Source organism: Onychostruthus taczanowskii, unplaced genomic scaffold (genome assembly GCF_017590055.1).
Source record: "Onychostruthus taczanowskii isolate IOZ18803 unplaced genomic scaffold, ASM1759005v1 scaffold9, whole genome shotgun sequence".
Lineage (NCBI taxonomy): Eukaryota > Metazoa > Chordata > Aves > Passeriformes > Passeridae > Onychostruthus > Onychostruthus taczanowskii.
The window spans coordinates 13,310,632-13,327,890 of record NW_024506993.1 but is presented as its reverse complement, the minus strand read 5'-3'; the positions used below and the strand labels follow the sequence as shown (position 1 = coordinate 13,327,890).

The 17,259-nt window shown below is 35.3% G+C and overlaps 1 protein-coding gene across 1 annotated transcript in view; it reads left to right on the top strand.

Annotated features, from left to right (window-relative positions):
* Positions 1-17,259, top strand: part of CACNA2D3 (calcium voltage-gated channel auxiliary subunit alpha2delta 3) — a 408,036-nt gene that overhangs the window by 276,466 nt on the left and 114,311 nt on the right. The window contains exon 14 of the mRNA XM_041425790.1: positions 14,132-14,149. Coding sequence (XP_041281724.1) covers positions 14,132-14,149 — 18 coding nt within the window. The remainder of the gene's footprint in view (positions 1-14,131; positions 14,150-17,259) is intronic.

The window sequence follows — 17,259 nt, the reverse complement described above, 5'->3', positions numbered from 1 at the left end:
GAGTCTGGGTGTAGTGTCTCCCAAAAAAACACACAAATTGAGACCCCTGAAATTAAAACTGGGCCATGCACAGGAAAATAAAGCCCATAAGGACCTAGTGGGGGTGCGGACACTTAAAATAAGAATGATTATTCCATGGAAACAGGGTACATGCAAATAAGGTTTTAACACAGGAAGCACCTATGCACACATTGTGGACACAAGAATGTGTATCTTTCAGGACACAAGAACGTGTATCTTTCAGCTTTTTGAAGGAAACTACTTTTTTTGATAAATTACATGTTTGTTTTCCTCCACTGCTAATGCTGGAACTTACAGTATTAGGGCAATTTCCAGTGATTGCATTAAGCAAAGAATATTACAACAGAGAGCTAATTGCTAGTTGTCAAAGTCACAGAAAAACTGTTCTAAGGAAATAGCAATACTTAGTTTAATGAATTAACACTTTTCATGTGCATTACTCTACATGGTATTTACACTGTAAAATGCTATAAGTGATACATCAAAAAGATGTTTAAAACATCAAAACCAAAGCCAAAAGTCCTGCACTTAAAGAAGAACATAAAATTTCCTGCTGGGGACGTGTAACATGGAATGCCATCTGTATTACATGGCACTGAGAAAACTGATTATGTTTGGACCTCTATTTCATAGCAGATGGGTTCATTAAATTTAATAGCCTCCAGAGCCTTTAGAAACAGTGTTAAAAACATGTGGAACATGCTGAGACACTTCACTTCTCGTCCCACAGTCATTATAACTCTGGCACAGACTATAAATATTACACTACTTTATTTCCATTGAATCGGATTACTATTATAATTATTTTTCATACGGTACATTTACATGAGAAATGCAGAATGCAATTTGTTCTCTTCAAACTTTGAGATGTGCACTTGATGTCTTTAAATGCATTTTACAGTTCTTTGCACTTGGAGGCTTTTATAGAGAATTTATTTTTATCTTCCTGCGACATCAGGAAGCAGCTGTAAAGCCACAGCAAAGCTGGGTCTTAAGCAGCTCCGCTCCCAGTGTGGTGCAAATAAGACAAGCATTAGGTTAAACCATTGAAGGGAAATCACAGGAGTGTTACATCTTGGCTTTGAGCTATATATTGCCAAAAGATTGTCTTTTCTAGTATTTTATTATTTATATGATGAGGTACCTTCAGTTTGACCTTGGTCTCTGTTCATCTTTTATCACTGGATGAAAGAGAGATTAAATATATAATTTTGAATCAGATTAGCTCCTACAGCAATATTGCTTTAAACAAAGTAAATTCTCATCTCTTTTTGAAATATTCTCAGTATTTGATAGATGAAGGATTGTTTTGCTACTTAGTTTTTTATTTTAAATAATAATTCCAATGAAAACAAGTAAGTTTTACCATGTTTAAGTGCTTTGACCCCTGTCTAACCTTCTTCCACATCTTAATTTACTACATGTTCTGATGTTTAAATTAAATTACAGTTTAAGAAATTGTCCTCCTTGATCATGATTTTTTTTCAAAAAGCAACTGTTTCCCAGCATCCATATCAGCTTGTTCTTGTACAATGTAATTATCTTCTCTTTCCACTTCCTTTCCTGCAGAATCCTGTGACTATCCACAATGTCTTTTACTGTTTTTCTAAGGTCACTCTTGGTTTTGGGTTGTACTGATAGTTTTAATGTGGATTTTCTCCTTCTTCATATCACTGACTTCAACTCCAATTTTGCCACTGACCACTGCTGATATTATTATCATGACCTGCCAATTTTAATAAATCACCAAAGTTCTGCCATGGTAGGTGATGGATGACTACAGAATTAAATAATGATTCCTTCCTCATATAATTTATATTTAAAGTAATAGGTAAGAATCACCAGTTGCTTAGAAAGGGCAGAGAGTGAAAGGACACAGTAAGACAGGGTAGGCCAATGCAATAATTCGTTACTGGTTTTTCAAATGGTAGTGTTGACTTCTACAGATTTCCCACACAAGTCTCTAGTTCTCAAGAATCATGGAGTTCTTGCTTATGTTTGGTTAGATTAGATTTCATGGAATTCTATTGGGAAGAAATGTTTCCTAATATCCAATCTAAAACTCCCCTGGTACAATTGAGGCTGCTTCCTTTTGTCCTGTCACTTGTTCCACCTGGGAGAAGAGACTGACCCCACCTGGCTACAATCTCCTTTCAGGTGCTGTATATCCATAACTCTCTGGGCCCAGTCATCCAGCCAGTTTTTTACCCAGCAAGTGTGCACCTTTCCAAGCCATGAGCAGCCTGCTCCTCCAGGAGAATGCTGTGGGAAACAGTGTCCAAAGGCTTTCCCTCCTTGACCTTTGCTCTAGAGAGGTGTAATGTTTTGTAACTTGCAGTCAACTGGGTTCTCCCTGGTTAGCCAGAACTGCTGATAAATAATTGAAACTGGTTTCTGAGATGAAAATTGATGTGTTTTAATAAGAATCCATAGAATTACAAATGTCAGTAGGTTTCACCTGCTGGATGTTCTCCCACCAGTTACTGTGTACAAATTACAAAGAATTGCTCTGCTGTTGAATTTGATTAACAGGAGTATTCATGCCAAAAGGGTATTGGTCCCATTTGCAGACACCTGCACACTAGAGATAGAGCAGCTTGGGACCATTTCCAGCTGGGATCTGCTAATGACATAGAGTGCCTTTGACTAAGAGGATGCTTTGCATTTCTACCTTATTTCACAGGGAATTTTCTAGTCTTGTTGTGACTCAGAAATAAGATCAAAAAGTTACAAGACACTAACTAGAGAAAGAATTTGATTCTACATCCCTATGTGCTATGGTGAATCCAGCATTTAGGAGGACAGGTCTATCTTGAGTGGAAATTACTTAAAGACATTCACAACTAATAACTGCCCATCTTTTATTTTACTGCCTTTACTCTGAGTGAAATTGAGTTAATTATAAGGAAATTGTAGGTATTTTGTCAGTTGTGTTATATTTTTCCGGCATGTTATTTTCTTTAGTTTTCACATAACATATTTTTTAGTGTAAATGATAATGTAGGAAAGCAATGAATTTAGTATAATGTACTAAATCCCATCCTTTGATCTCCTATTTATCATTCCTTGACTTTCTGGAAGGAACAGGGCAGTGAAGATGAAATGTAATTTATCTGCACTGCTGGAGTAAAAACCTGCAATAATAAGGAAGGCTTATTAAATTATTGGTACTATTTGAGCTTTGCTGCAGTGGCAGAATTCAGTGCAAAAAAGAAGAATACAGAATAAAAGGAAATAATCTTCTCTTTTGTCTATTGTTCTGCAGGTATGGAAGCCTTTAGTTATTTATACCTCTTTTTGTATAATGAGGAGCTTTCCCATACAACTCAGTCATATATACACAATAAGCATAAACATTGAAGTTTGTGTTTATCACAATCATTATATGATTATTACTTTCTTAGAAGTTGGTAATTTGCAGAGAAATTATTCAGAAATATACCCTATTCTACAAAGAATAACAGAATGTTTCTTATTGATGCTCTTGCTTTTCGGCAGCAATGTTTGGCCTTGGTCCACACCACTGCATTTTGTCAGATCAGATCTTTCCAAGCAGGAATTTCCATGAAAGATTAGTTTAAAGATGATCTATCCAGTTGGTAAATGATCTTCAGCAACATCAGTGCCATCAGGAGAAAGTTTAGAACTCAGAAGTATTTTCTCTGGAATTCATGATAGCCATTTCACCTGCCCTGATGTCAGTTTTTGGGGGTAGGAAAATGCATTCACCCTAAATATTAGTTTAAATTTGCTACTTCTAGGAAAACCATTAAAATTTGCAAGGGCTCTCTAGTAAGACCTAGCACAAGGACTCTACAGGGTCATTGTATTTAAGCACTTCTTTTACAGAATTGGATTGTTCTTTTTTTTTTTTTTACACTACCATTTATTTAGTGGCACATAAATACTACTGAAGCATACACATTAGAAAGTGTATGTTGATATGAAAAACCAGCACAAATTACAGAGCTTTCTCATGTTGTTTCGTTCTGTTGCAGCCAATGAACTCTGAGTAGTAATAAAGGCCTCAGATTTCTATGTTGACAGGTTTATTCCATAAAACTGTCCAAAAAAGTGAAAGAAAACTACCTAAGTCAGCTCTATGCTTTATTCCATATGGGTTACATTTATTGATGATTATTCTTTTTTTATTTTACTCTCTAGTAAATCAGTAGTATCTCTCTTATATACCTGGAGTTAGACTGATGTAAACCAGAACACATATTCATTGTGTCAGTTTAAAAAAGGAAAAAAAAAAATCTTAGTTTAAAGTGCTTGGATTATACTTCTGTTGACTGAGGGAACATTCTAACATTTTGTATTAAAGCCTTAAAACCTCAGAAATTTGAGTTACAGTGAACAATAAACTGTCTTTGTAGGAAAAATAAGTTTCACCTCCTTTGCCTCCTTCACCTTGTCCTTTTCATGTTATAATTAATTTTAGAAAAATGGAGATAGTGAAACCTTATTTTGCAATAATCAGGGGGTTTATGTTAACGAAATTTTTGCCGTGTACTATAAGATGATGGTATTTATCCCATTGTAGGTTCTAGTATGTCTAAAAACTACCTAAGTGTCTGCAAACAGCTCTAGCTCTGAGAGAGGTGAAATAATTTTGAGACCTTTTCTTGGGAGTTCTTGTAGTGAAGGAGGAGTAAGGTTTTGTTGGCCGGATGGATAATGCAATAAAGAAGAAAGGAGGAGAAGGTGATAGGTAATTTTTCCTTCAGCGAAAACGTTTCCTTGATTTAGATTTCACATGCAGTGCATTAAAAAAATGAAAAACTGTATATTTGAATGTGACTTAGATCATCTAGAAATGTGCTCAGGTTTGTGATCTTCCAACAAATCGGAGCCTTAGTTATTGGCCATCAGGTCACATGGGCTTGAGAAGCTTTGAACTTTCAAGATGCGCACAGTAACAGCACAAAGCCTCTTCCACAATAAAACAGCAAGAGAATTGTAGCTCTTTCTGCAGAGTGAACCTTCCTAGAACCTGATTAATTCATCCTGCAGTATGAAGAGTCCATAAAATCTCCATGGCTGTTTCAATAAAGTGTAGCTATAAAATCTCAATATGAAACTAGAATGGTGAGATGCATTAGCTTCATGCTTATTAGAAGGGTATCAAGGCAGAATCTGGTCCTCAAAGCAGAGCTAGTGACCAGGATGCAGCATTGATGATGTAATTTTTTCATTTATGATGGCAGCACTAACTATGTCTGTAACACCAACCTTCCCACAAGATAACAGAAAAATTTTATAGAAAAAAAAATCTATTTACAGTTTAGGAGCTTATCCAACTAAGAGATTTCACAACATTAAATAATAGACTTTTCTAAGATTTTTTTAAAAATTATTTGTTTTATCATATAGTTTAAAAATAATGGTCTCAACAGTTAGAGACTTAAACCTGCCTTCTGATCTTGTACCTATCTGTCAGCTAATAAAATCAGTTGCTTTGCTTAGGCATGTGAACCTGAAACCACATGTTCCTAATTTGGAAACCACATAGTGGTAACCTTGCTATTAGAGCACAGTATTTTAGCATAATGTTAATTTATTTCAAAATACACATTGGGCATTTGATTCTCAAATTTTTATACAAAACCTGGATAGAATTTTATAGATTTTTTTTCTGGAGTATCCCTCTTCCCTGACAAAGCAGAACAGCACTTTCTAACATCTACCTGAGCTCATTGCCTGGGCTTCATGTAGTATTTTTATGCACTGTTTTTTGCACATACTTTTTTTCTTGTTTGTCTTTATGCTCCATCTGAACTTTTTCAGATGTGACTTGGATGGACTCGTCAGTATTTTGCCCTTTCAGAGGCAAACTGATAAATGAGAGGAAAGATAATTTGAGAGGGAATGAAGTTTTTTGAAAGGTTTGAAGCCTCTCATTTGATTGTTGTGCATAAGCTGCATTTCCTGCTGATTTCTGGTGCCCTTGAACTATTATATCTGTGGATTTATTCTTCTCAGCAAATGAAATAATCCTAATAGTTCTGTGCAGCCCTTCTTCCTTTGAAATCCTCTCCTGTTGTTTATCAGCTCAAATGATCTTATGAGCGTATGGTTCAATCTCGTTCTGCCCTCCAGCCTCCTGCTCCATACAGAGCTGTTCTGGGCCATTGCTTACTGACATTGCCTTCAAGGTGTTTTGTGCCAGCTAAATACATAATCTGTACAAAATTTCTGCTCATTCAGAAGCGATTAATGGAGGAGAAAAAACACCCAATAAAATACAATAATTATTCTGAATGTATTTGTTAGGCAGCTAAGCAGATTGTTCCCTCTAAAAATGTTCAATATTTTAATTCTCAAAGATTGGTTCCAGCACTTAGAGCCTTGTACTTGTCTTTGCATCAAAAAGAAGAATCTAAAAGTTAATTTGAAAACATTTTTGGAAGGACTTGTCTTGAAGCAAATAAGAGAAAGAGTAAGTTCCATTAATTACAACCTCCTCCAAACACAACTCCATTTTCCTTTGCTTTGATATTCTCAGAATCTTTTGCAGCACAGATTAATTTCTTACAAGATCAATTTAGTCTTCTAAATTAATTAGAAGTTTTGCTTCTAGTTAGCAAAAGCAGATAGATTAATTGCACACACAGTCTTATTGATGAGATCCTCCTTATTGATGATGGTTTTTTCCCTATGCCTGATTTTTCTAGTCAGGTATGCGGAATTTCAGACATTTGAAATCAATCACTTATTTTTCTACTTTTCCACACGTGTTGTGTGCTAAACATTTCACAGTAGTTTTGTAGGTGCCTTGTTTTGCCCTGGTATTACCTAAAGCGAATTGTTTTTTCAATTACAAGTTCATTGATTTCATCATAAAGTAAAAAACAAACAAACAAAAAAGCAAACAAACAAAAAAAAAAAACAAAAACAAAAACTGCCACAATAGGAAGCTTAAATGAAGATAAAGGAAAGCAAAATCATCTTGAATTAAATATTATAAGTCCTGTCAGTCCTCTGATATCAGGTCAGTTTTACAGAATATAAATTTTTTTGTTCTTATCCCTGAATCCTTGACACAAAATTATGTGTGAACTTTATAATAGATCACTTTTGTCTTCATACCTGTAAATAGTGTCCCCTGCAAATAAGAAAATGTTTGTTTCTACAGGAAACTGCTTGACATAAGTAACTTCCTGTCTGTTTCTTCATTGCACATTTTGTGATCATAGTCCAAAATGCTGGGAACTTGAAATGATGCCATTTGCATGTAAATGTCAGCAAAAGATTAATCTTTATTAAATGCAAGACCCACAAGGTAAAACTGTCTGGTATGAATTGTGCTTAATTCCAACTTTCAAAATTAAGTTACAAAAATCTTTTGTCACTCTAAAAACCTTCACTCCTGTGAGGTTGTGAACTCCATGCAGCAAAACAGAAATTATCTTGGGTTTCTAAGAGCCCTAAAAAGCCCAGATTGCTTGAGACAGCAGGGGGAGAGGGACAGAGCAATGGAATGGAAAATGAGCCTGGACACACCTTCCACTGCTTCTGGCTGAGCAGTGCTCTGGACACACAAGAAATAGTATTATTTTATGAAAAAAGATGGGCAAAAACCATGCTTTGGCATAATTCAACTATACATGTTCTGACAGCCATTCCCCTCTTAGGCTGCGTTGGATGATTTTAAAACAGACTATAGAGCAACACATCTCTTCTACAAGTACAATCCCATTTTCAACAATCAGAATGACATGCTAAAAATCACAAACAGAATTAGTAAACCTGATTTTTTAGAAGACATTCTGGCTTGCTTTACACATCCATTAGATCAGCACACTTTCATCTATCTTCAGAAAGATGATCTTCCTTCATCTTTAGATGTTGGTCTTACATTGATATGTAGAGCAAGTGAGAATTAATATAGTGCAAGATCAAAACCCCACTAAACTCATTGCAGGATCCTCATTGACTTTAATAGTTATTGTGTGAGACTCTTGCTTGTGTTGCCTTTGATTTTACTGTGAGAGAAAGAGGATGTGTGACTGGCTCCTGGGAGGATTTATGATCAAGGACTGATGTTTTTGTTTCTAGGAGGACTGTCAAAGAACCTGCCCTTTTTCCAAATTGGAAGGGCCTTTATGTGAGATGAGGAAATGAATGAGTGTGTGTATTTGCACCTATTTTCTGAGGCTGATTCCTTTTTCCTTCCTTCTCTTCCTCCCTTTCTTTTTTTTGTAAGAGATAAAAAGACTACACAATAGATATGCAAATGTTAATGTAAATTGTATCACTTAGTATCAGTGATGTGTATCTTACAACCACTAGCTTTCTTTGGAATTGTCTGTATTTTAAAATTATTCCAATTCCATGCATTAATGTTTGTACAGTTTTTAATTAGGAAGGATATCTCTTCTACATCATAGACAAGAGAATAGTTGTATCAGTAATTTCTATAGGGAATTATAAATCTAGCAATGTTTATACAGAATATATGTTTGCACATATAAGCAGAATTAACTATGGACAAATATTTCATGCTTAGGAGTATTTAGTTATTGGTGTAATAATGAAAATAGGACTCACTCTGTTTACACACAAGTATGAGGCCAAAATTTTGACCATGGTGTGTGGAATGTTTGTCAAGTGCCTGATCCATTCATTGTTTCTGCTGCTTTGATTTGTTGTCATGTGGCTTATCTGTACAATTAGCGTAATTTTTTTAAAAAAATTATTAATAAAGTTTTAACCAACCTTTGCATTTAAAGTAATAATTTGGATTAGTGTAAGTATAATCATTCCTGTAAATATTTTGCATTCATTAAAAAGAGAACAGTTAGTTTATACAAGTAAAATAATCACAGGCACAGACTCAGAGAATATATGAGTATGGATTTTTTTCTGTTAATTTCCACATGAAGTTCAGTGAGCAGATGCAGACAGATATAACTTTAATAACTGCTTTAAATTTGAGAACATTTAGATCCTTTTTGTGCTGATTCTCATTTTAAAAACAAGATTCCTAGACTGCTGGAGGAATTCTTCAGTCATTTGCTTTAATAAGGAGTTAATGTCGTTTAGAAAAGGTATCAAATCTTCAAAGAGTGGAGCAATTTTATTACAAAGTTCTTAAGTCTATGTAATTTTTTATTTTGCTATTTCTTAATTCCAATCCAATGCCTTTACAGCTCCTGTGTGTTCTCTTATTCATATTTCACACAAGCTAAATTCTTTCCTTTCTGTCATCTATAGGAACTATTTTAAATAGGGAACTAGAATTGTAGGTTCTATCTTTGTTTTATGACTCTCTTCTCCATAGCAACATTTAAATTTCCTCTGATGAGTGTACTTTGCATGCAGAGCACAATCTATCCTTGACTAAAATGCTGTAGTTACTGAAAAATATGTAGCACAGTAAAACAATTATGTGAACAGTGAAGGATTTGGTGCTAAATCCCTTGAAAAATCAAGTACATTTCCTTAGAGATGTTGGCCTAGTAAGCTGCAGGTTAATGTCACTCTTCTAATATTTATACTGAAATCTTAATGTCAGGAGCATCCCAGTAGGAGGCTGAATTTTATTTCTTCCTCTGTGTGTGCATATAATTTTGTATGATGTTTGTAGTACTTAGATGGGGGGAATAAGTGCATAGATTACAAAATAAAAATTATCAAAATCATAATACTTAAATATTGTATCTAATAGCAACTGAATAAGTAGATTTTAAAGCAGAAAGTTTACATTTTCTGCTCAAAACCGAGATTTGGAATATTCTTTCTGTTCTTCCTTAAGTTTTTGCTATTTATGGGAAGAAATGAGGAAACCTGCTACATATGAAATGTTTTGCATTTTCTCCATGTTTACCACAGCACTTCATATCTTTCCTGAAAAAGTATTTTTGAAAAGTAAAAGTTCTAAGGCATACATCCCATGTCAAAGAAAGAGTCAGTATGTGACATGGGTGGGATGAACCTGAACATTAGAAACACCCTACATTTAGAAATGCATTGCAGTTAAATTTAGTGTAGCTCACAAGGAATTTATAGAAATGTCTGTATTATCAAAACCATATCCTGACTTGCTGATTATTTACTGACATGTTTGCAGTTATTTCTATTGATTTGTATTGTATCTGATTTTGGAGCAATCAAGTCAGTGGGGTTGGTTTTATGCGACTGGTGACTTATAAAAACTTGGCAGGACAACTGTGGAAATAAGGTCACTGAATGTAAAATAAGAGTTTTTATTTATTTTTCAAAGTTTTAACATTAATAAATTACAATAGTATTCTTTTTATAACAATAACTTCATGAAATCATTAGAAAAATAGAAATGGAACATTAATATAATAATGATATATATTATTTTTGTTTCACTAGTAACAGAAGCTGTGGGTTTTGATATAGTAAGAAACTACTGACTATAATTTACTCTTGCAGACTTTTTTGCTATTCTTCAAACAAACATAAGGTTGAATTCTGATCCAACAGAACAATAAGTCTATAATTCTACTCTGTTCTCCTTTAAAAATTCTAGACTTGGTTTCTTGGAAATCTAGGACATGCAGCTACATCATGTTTTCAATAAATTGTCAAAACAGTTCTAAAATATTGTAATCTTTTTCTTTACAATTATCATGGAGTCATTTATGAAATCAGTCTTTATGAACTTCTTTTGATAAGGGTGAAAAGACACACCCTTTTGTGAGGTACTTATCAGAACTACTGTCCTATAACTTAACCCTCCTGCTCTAAATACAGTATTTCAGATCTCTGGGGTTTTGTTTGATTCAATCATGTTGGTCTCACAGGTATCTGATCCAAAAAATAGTGCAAAGTCCACGATGCTGGATCCCTTTGCCTGTCTTGGGGTTTTTTACCACATTATTAGTATCTAATTTTTCTTTTCCTGGTAATGCCAAACACATTTCCATGAAGGGCTCAAAACAATACTGGATTATTTGCAAATGTGGAAAGCATGACAGTGTGTGCAACAGCAGTATTGAAAAACCTCCTGCAGTTATTTATTCTGTTCTACATTGTGTGACGGGACCCCAAGTTGACCTGAATTTAGACATGGAATTCTCAACATGTCTTATTGGCATAAAGCAAATTGTGAACCTCAGGGGGGCCTCCAGTTTCTGAGAGCAATTTTTTTACAATACAAAACAGAATAAGAAAATGTGTTTAGTAAAGATTTTTTTTCTGTTTAAAAGGAGTTTGAAAACAAATCCCACTACTTTTTTACCTGTATTCTTGCAATGCTCCATGCTTTAGTCTTGCTCTTTAATCTAAGAAATTTTTTAGGTTGCAGCAAAATCTGCGTATTTCCATCAAGATCCTCCAGTCTGCTTTTTTAAATCTTTAAATCAGAAAATTCTCTTAGGTTTCCCCTGGAGCTTACAGGTTTGCGTGCTCCTGTCTCTGCTGTACCTGGCAGTACAACAAAGAGCTCTTCCTAAGAGATCCTTTGTGAGGCAAGGTCCAATTTCCTTCAGACAGCTTCTCCTGAACCACAGCTGGATGAGCCAGGAGGCAGCAAATGGCCAGGTGTCCTCCCTGCACTCCAGCCACAATAACTTTAGCAAAAGTTACCCAGATGGCAAACTAGGAACAGTAAAACAGATCTAAGTAATGTGTATTGTTTAGGGACAAGAACCTGAGGGAGGGGAGACACTAATGGAAAACAAATAGGAGCAGGAGGTACTTTGGTGTGGCTGGAGGAGAATAAAACCATCAAAAGGGCACAGTTTAGCAGGGGTGTAGGTAGAATAGAAATACCTGCAGTGCTGCAGGGCCAGGGAAAGATTACACAGTTTGCTGCAAAGCTGCCTCTTGGCAGGGAATGAAGCAAAGCACACAATCAGAGGCACCTGCTGGCATTTACACACAGGCTGCTCTTACACTGTTCAATAAAGGGTCAGACCAGAGGACTATTACTATTATTGTTAGGAAAATGATTTGTTTCCTATGGCCTCCCAGAAGGGTAATGTCAGACAAAACTCCACAGTTTATTTCAAAGGAATTTGTAGCAAATATTGAAAAACTGAATAAACTGAATTGCTGACATACAGGACCTTGTGACAGCCAAGTCTCAAATCAGCAATAGGATGGATATTTATCTGATGGGAACAAATAATTTTTTTTCACTTGTTTCTTTGGTTTTTTATTGAGGAAAGATCTTGAACCTGGATTTTTAAGCTTAGCTGAAATGTGTCAAGAATTCCAGCCCTGGAAAAAGCATGATCTGCTGACTTTATTATTCTTAATCATTGTGACTACTAATATTTCAGAGAATGGGAATGTTCTTAATTTTATAAAAGCTTATAAATGGGCTAACTGAATCCAGCAGCATATAATAAAGAACTCTAGTTTGTAAATGCTTATCAATGTGCTCATGAAAATAATCTGAGTAAAAGCAATAGGGGTCACTTTGTATTCAGAAGTGTGAAGCATCTAGTTTGTGTGGTAGTTCTTAATAGGAAATCCTCACTTCAATCCGTCTGACTGTAACTTCCTCACTTGGCAAAACTTGACCAAACTGCATGTACCTGACTGTATTTGACAAATTTAAAAAAAAATCATATTGCAACTTTCTCCTCTTGTTTGAATGTAAAGTAATTAACAAGTCAAAAACTAACAAGTGGTTAAACTTTCAGAAAGGCTTGAAACTGCTCTAACCTGTTATACAGAATTTAGGTCGTGTATTTAAATTCAGATATCTTCAATTTCTGTAGCAACCCTTTTATAGTGTTCAATATAGTAATTTATTTTTTAAAAAGGCTTTTTTAAATACACATACAAGTCATACTTTAATGTGATCATGGGTTGTAACTTGATATAGGATCACTGCAGTTTTAGGGTAAAAGAATTTTACTTGCAGCAATTCTTCCTGCCATGAATTTTGTTACATTTTTTTGTTGTGAAAACTGAGAATTGTTGCTGCTTGCTCTAGTATTTGTGAATTAGACATCATGTGACAGTTGTCTTTCATGACACATACCGTGGGGATATTAGCTTTTAACAGAGGACTTTGTTCAAGTTTGGTGCTTTTTCTCTATTTGTTTTTGTTCAGAGGAAGGGCAAAAGGTCAGTCAGAAGCTCACTAGAGATCTTGAAGGTCTTTTTGCATTTGGCATCAATTCACCTGCCTATTTCCATGTTCAGATGATGCCTTAAAAGACAAAATTTGAGTTGGACAAACAAATTTTCTGAGGAGGTACACTTTAGCACAAGGTTGAAGTGCTATGCGAGTGAATTTCTCCACAAGTCTGGAGTCATAGGAGAAGAATTCAGAAAAAGTGAAAAATGTATTGTGCCTGTAACAGTTTGGTTTTCTGACTTCCCATGCTACAATGGGTTTTCTTTTTTCTTAAGTGAAAACAGAACCCATCTTTCAACACTTGATAAATAAGGTCTTTTATATGTGATGGAGTCTGCTGCCTGCTCTCAATGCCTTTATACATGAGTTGTTGCTCACAGTAAATACTGTGCACACAACCAGGTATGGCTACACCTGTCTGATAACATCTGTGTGGTACAAATATGCATATGTGCATAAATACTTGCATTTGATTTGCATATATGCACATATAATCATACTTGTGTTTACAGCACAGAAATGTATTGTTCTATGCATATATTATTGTATATTATGCATGTATTGTAATCTGTTTGCATAAGCAGTTACTAACTTTCTATTCCCATTTTGTTTTTCTTTCCTCTGTCATGGAGGATACAACCTTCTACTTTAATATGATAATCTCCTCTTAATGTCAGTTTCATTTAAAACTAAAACTGTCTTTATGTTGAATTATATTTGTGTACAGGAAGATGGAACTACTTCACAGTTGAGGTGTGATACCATATCTGATGAGCAAACAATCCTTTCTTGGTGTTGCAGTATTCAACAAATGTCATGGTGCTTTTGTCATACCTTGTAGAGAAGCTGCCAAATCATAAAGTCAGTTAATAAGCCCTCAATAAGTTGAATCAATTGGCAATGTAAACCTAGTTTCTCTAGTTTCTTTACACTTTACACTTTGTTTTATATTATGTTTATGCTTTAATTAATACAGCAGCTAAAGTGGCTGTTCAGATTAATTTAATGAATAATTGCTTGTTCTGTTTTGTTGTTTTCCAGCTCCCTCAGGCACAAAAGGTAAAATATTTTAATCAAATCCTAGTCATTCCAAGTAGTCACCAGTGCTTCACGTTTCCATGGCGGTGTGGGTGCGGTACAGGTGGTGATCAGTGAAACTCTTCACGGTCACGGGGCTCTGAGCTGGCCCCAGGAGGGTGCCTGGCTTTGAGCCCAGCTGAGGTACCTGCTGAGAGCAGCTCTTCAAACTTATCAGCTGTTTAACATGCCAGGCATCCAGTAGCCTTCAACTTGCAAACAACAGGGAGGCTATTTTATCAACAATTTGAAATAATAGTAGGGATTAAATAAAAACAAAACCCAACCCACTCCATTACTCCATGTGAAACATTTCTGGGTCTGTTGTAGAGACTGCAGAGCCCATGGCATATCTGGTACCCTTTCACTGCTCCCCACTGTATCTACCAACACACCCCTGAACACATTCAGCATCTGACTACTCTAACAGGTTGCATAATTTCCATACAATGTGCTCTTGCCTTTAAACCACTTCTGCATCGATATGGTGTCACCAGAGCCAGGAGAGCACAGCCAGTGTGGCAGAGCTAAGAGCTGCTTGATGCCTGTTGCATCATCCTTTTGTGTTTCACAAATATAATCAAGACTTCCCGAAACTAGAAAATCTAGCTGGTGTTTTGTGTTTTTGATAAGAAAGTATTAAAATGAAAAAAAGGAATAGAATATGCTGGGCAATTGCAACACTCACTTGTCCAAGTCATTCTTATTGTTCTTGGTAAAGCACCTTCAATAAGAAATGCCACAGCAATTAGTCAGTTTGACATCACTGTTAGTAACATTCATGGATGATGATGAAAGTTCAGTTTTTAATGAAAGCTATAAGTGAAGTGATCTTTCACTTAATAGCTTTTGAATATTGGTGAGGGCATCCACAGAACTTAGAACTTCACTAATGTATTTCAGCCACTTTTTTGTTTAAAAAGCAAGAAATATGAGGATGGGAGGCTTTATTTTTATGATACTACATGTATTTGAAATTTCCTTTCTCATGGAGCTCAGAAAATTCTATTTCAAACCTGCAGGTAATATGCTATTTTATGACACTGCACTATATGTGTAGTTTGTTCATGCTTTGATAGTTGCAGAACATGGTACCAAAAGATGTTGGTTTTGTTTTGCCTTTTTTTCCTTCTTGAAAAAAAAAAAAGTTTCAAGAAATATTTTGTGTACAGCTTTCTAGAAGAGTAGAAGGACAAAAAGAGTGACTAGACTAGCTAACTTTGGCTTTTTCATTTTCACCTGCTGGTCTAAACATTTGTGCCAAACGCTTCTCTTAACAGTTTGCAGAAAGAAGAGAGAGTCAGACTGTGATGTGCTGCTGCAGGAAGTACAACCAGCCAGGCTGTTTGTCAGCTTGTGCCATGTGGTGCTGTATTACCTGTTCTGATGGCCACAAATCTGAGCTATTAAACAATATTCTGTACAAATTACTCAAGTTTGCTGTTAGCAAATACAATTTTCATAAATGGCCAAAATTTCCAATTTTTAATGTTTTTACCCCTCAATCAAACAATTGCAGAACTAAAACCAGATATTTTTATATGCACTCATAGCTGACTATAGTCTAATTGACTGTGTATTTTGTTCAAAGAGGAGAGAGTTGGGAAGGAAGGAATGGGATGGGGAGGAGGGCAGGTACAAGTAATCCTCCAGGGCTTTTGATAACTTCAGGCAAGAAATATGCCTTTTAATAAGCGTGGCCTGGAAGTTTATGAACAAACCAAGAGAAACTCTCTGGCTCTCTGCAAGGTGAAGAGAAGCAGCACAGAGCTGGTGCATGCCTTTATGAATGACTTAGTCACTGTTTTGCCATATGGTGTCTGAACTTGTACTGTATTTTTGTTGGAATCTATGTATCATCTTGCAAATGTTTTCTCTATAAACATTTCAAACAGTCATGTCTCTCTAAACATGTTCACTTTAATCTTTGAGTGATCTGAAAGAAAAATGTGGCATTTCAAGTTTACCTTTGCTATTTCATATCTCTTATAAATAGTTCACCATCTTGATGAAATGTGTTTTCTCTTATATGTGGGGCACTTTGGCTTCAGACATTTCAGTGTTTAGTCAGTGTTCTATGATCATTAGCTATTGATTTTTAAGACCTGTAGGTTTTAAACTGTCCACAGCAGTTAAATAGCAATTAAACCTGTTATTCATATGCTATCTGCTCTTAGTCAAACTGGTGCAAATTCAGAATTGGAAAAGAGGTGAAATGAATAATGATGAGTTTAAGGCAGATGTGTCTGTTGCACCATGATATTTGTCTTGAAAATATCTTTATTATATACCCTATATTTAAAACAGAAAATACCATAAAACCAAATCAAACCAACCAACTACCCAACCAGCCAAAAACACACCAACGAAAAACTCACCAGAGTTTCAGGCAATAGAGACCTTGATTTAGTATGGTTATGTTACTTTCAGAACAAAATACATGTAGGAAGAGTTAATGTATCTAAAAGGAAGAACTGCTACCAGACAAATGAAACAAATTCATGTGAATTTTACTTGTCCTCTATGTTTCTTTTATGCATGTTTTTAGGTAGCTATTCCACAAGGATGTGAAAATAGCAGTAAGACAAAATAATAACTCAAATTTACCACTGTTAAAATTTGTTCATTTTGATTTCCAAAATGACCTTTATCTTTGAAACAGTTATGTTAAACAGCTTTTTGTATGCACTGAATAGCAAGAGCCATTTTTCCTTAATAGTTCAAAAAGGTGTTTTGTTTCCTAGTAGGAAAGCTTTACATGCTTTCTTGAGCAAACACAGCAGGATTCAAAAGCTTTTGCCCTACTCCTGCTGTGATGTTTTGTTCTACTTAGCTTGAGTGAAAAGGTAGAAGTGAATAAATTAGGCACACAAATCAGAAGCAGAGAGTTGTGTTTACGAACACTGAAGAATTTTTTTAGTGATTCTCTCATGAATGGAGCCATATTTTCTCCATACAGAAATGTTTTAATGATATTTATTGCCCAAAGTTCCTGACAGCTTTATTCGCTCTTTCTCTGTAATCCTTAACTTCTGTAAGTAGTGCTATGCCCTCCTCATATCTTGGTGCTATCATATTTCAGCCTTTTGGGA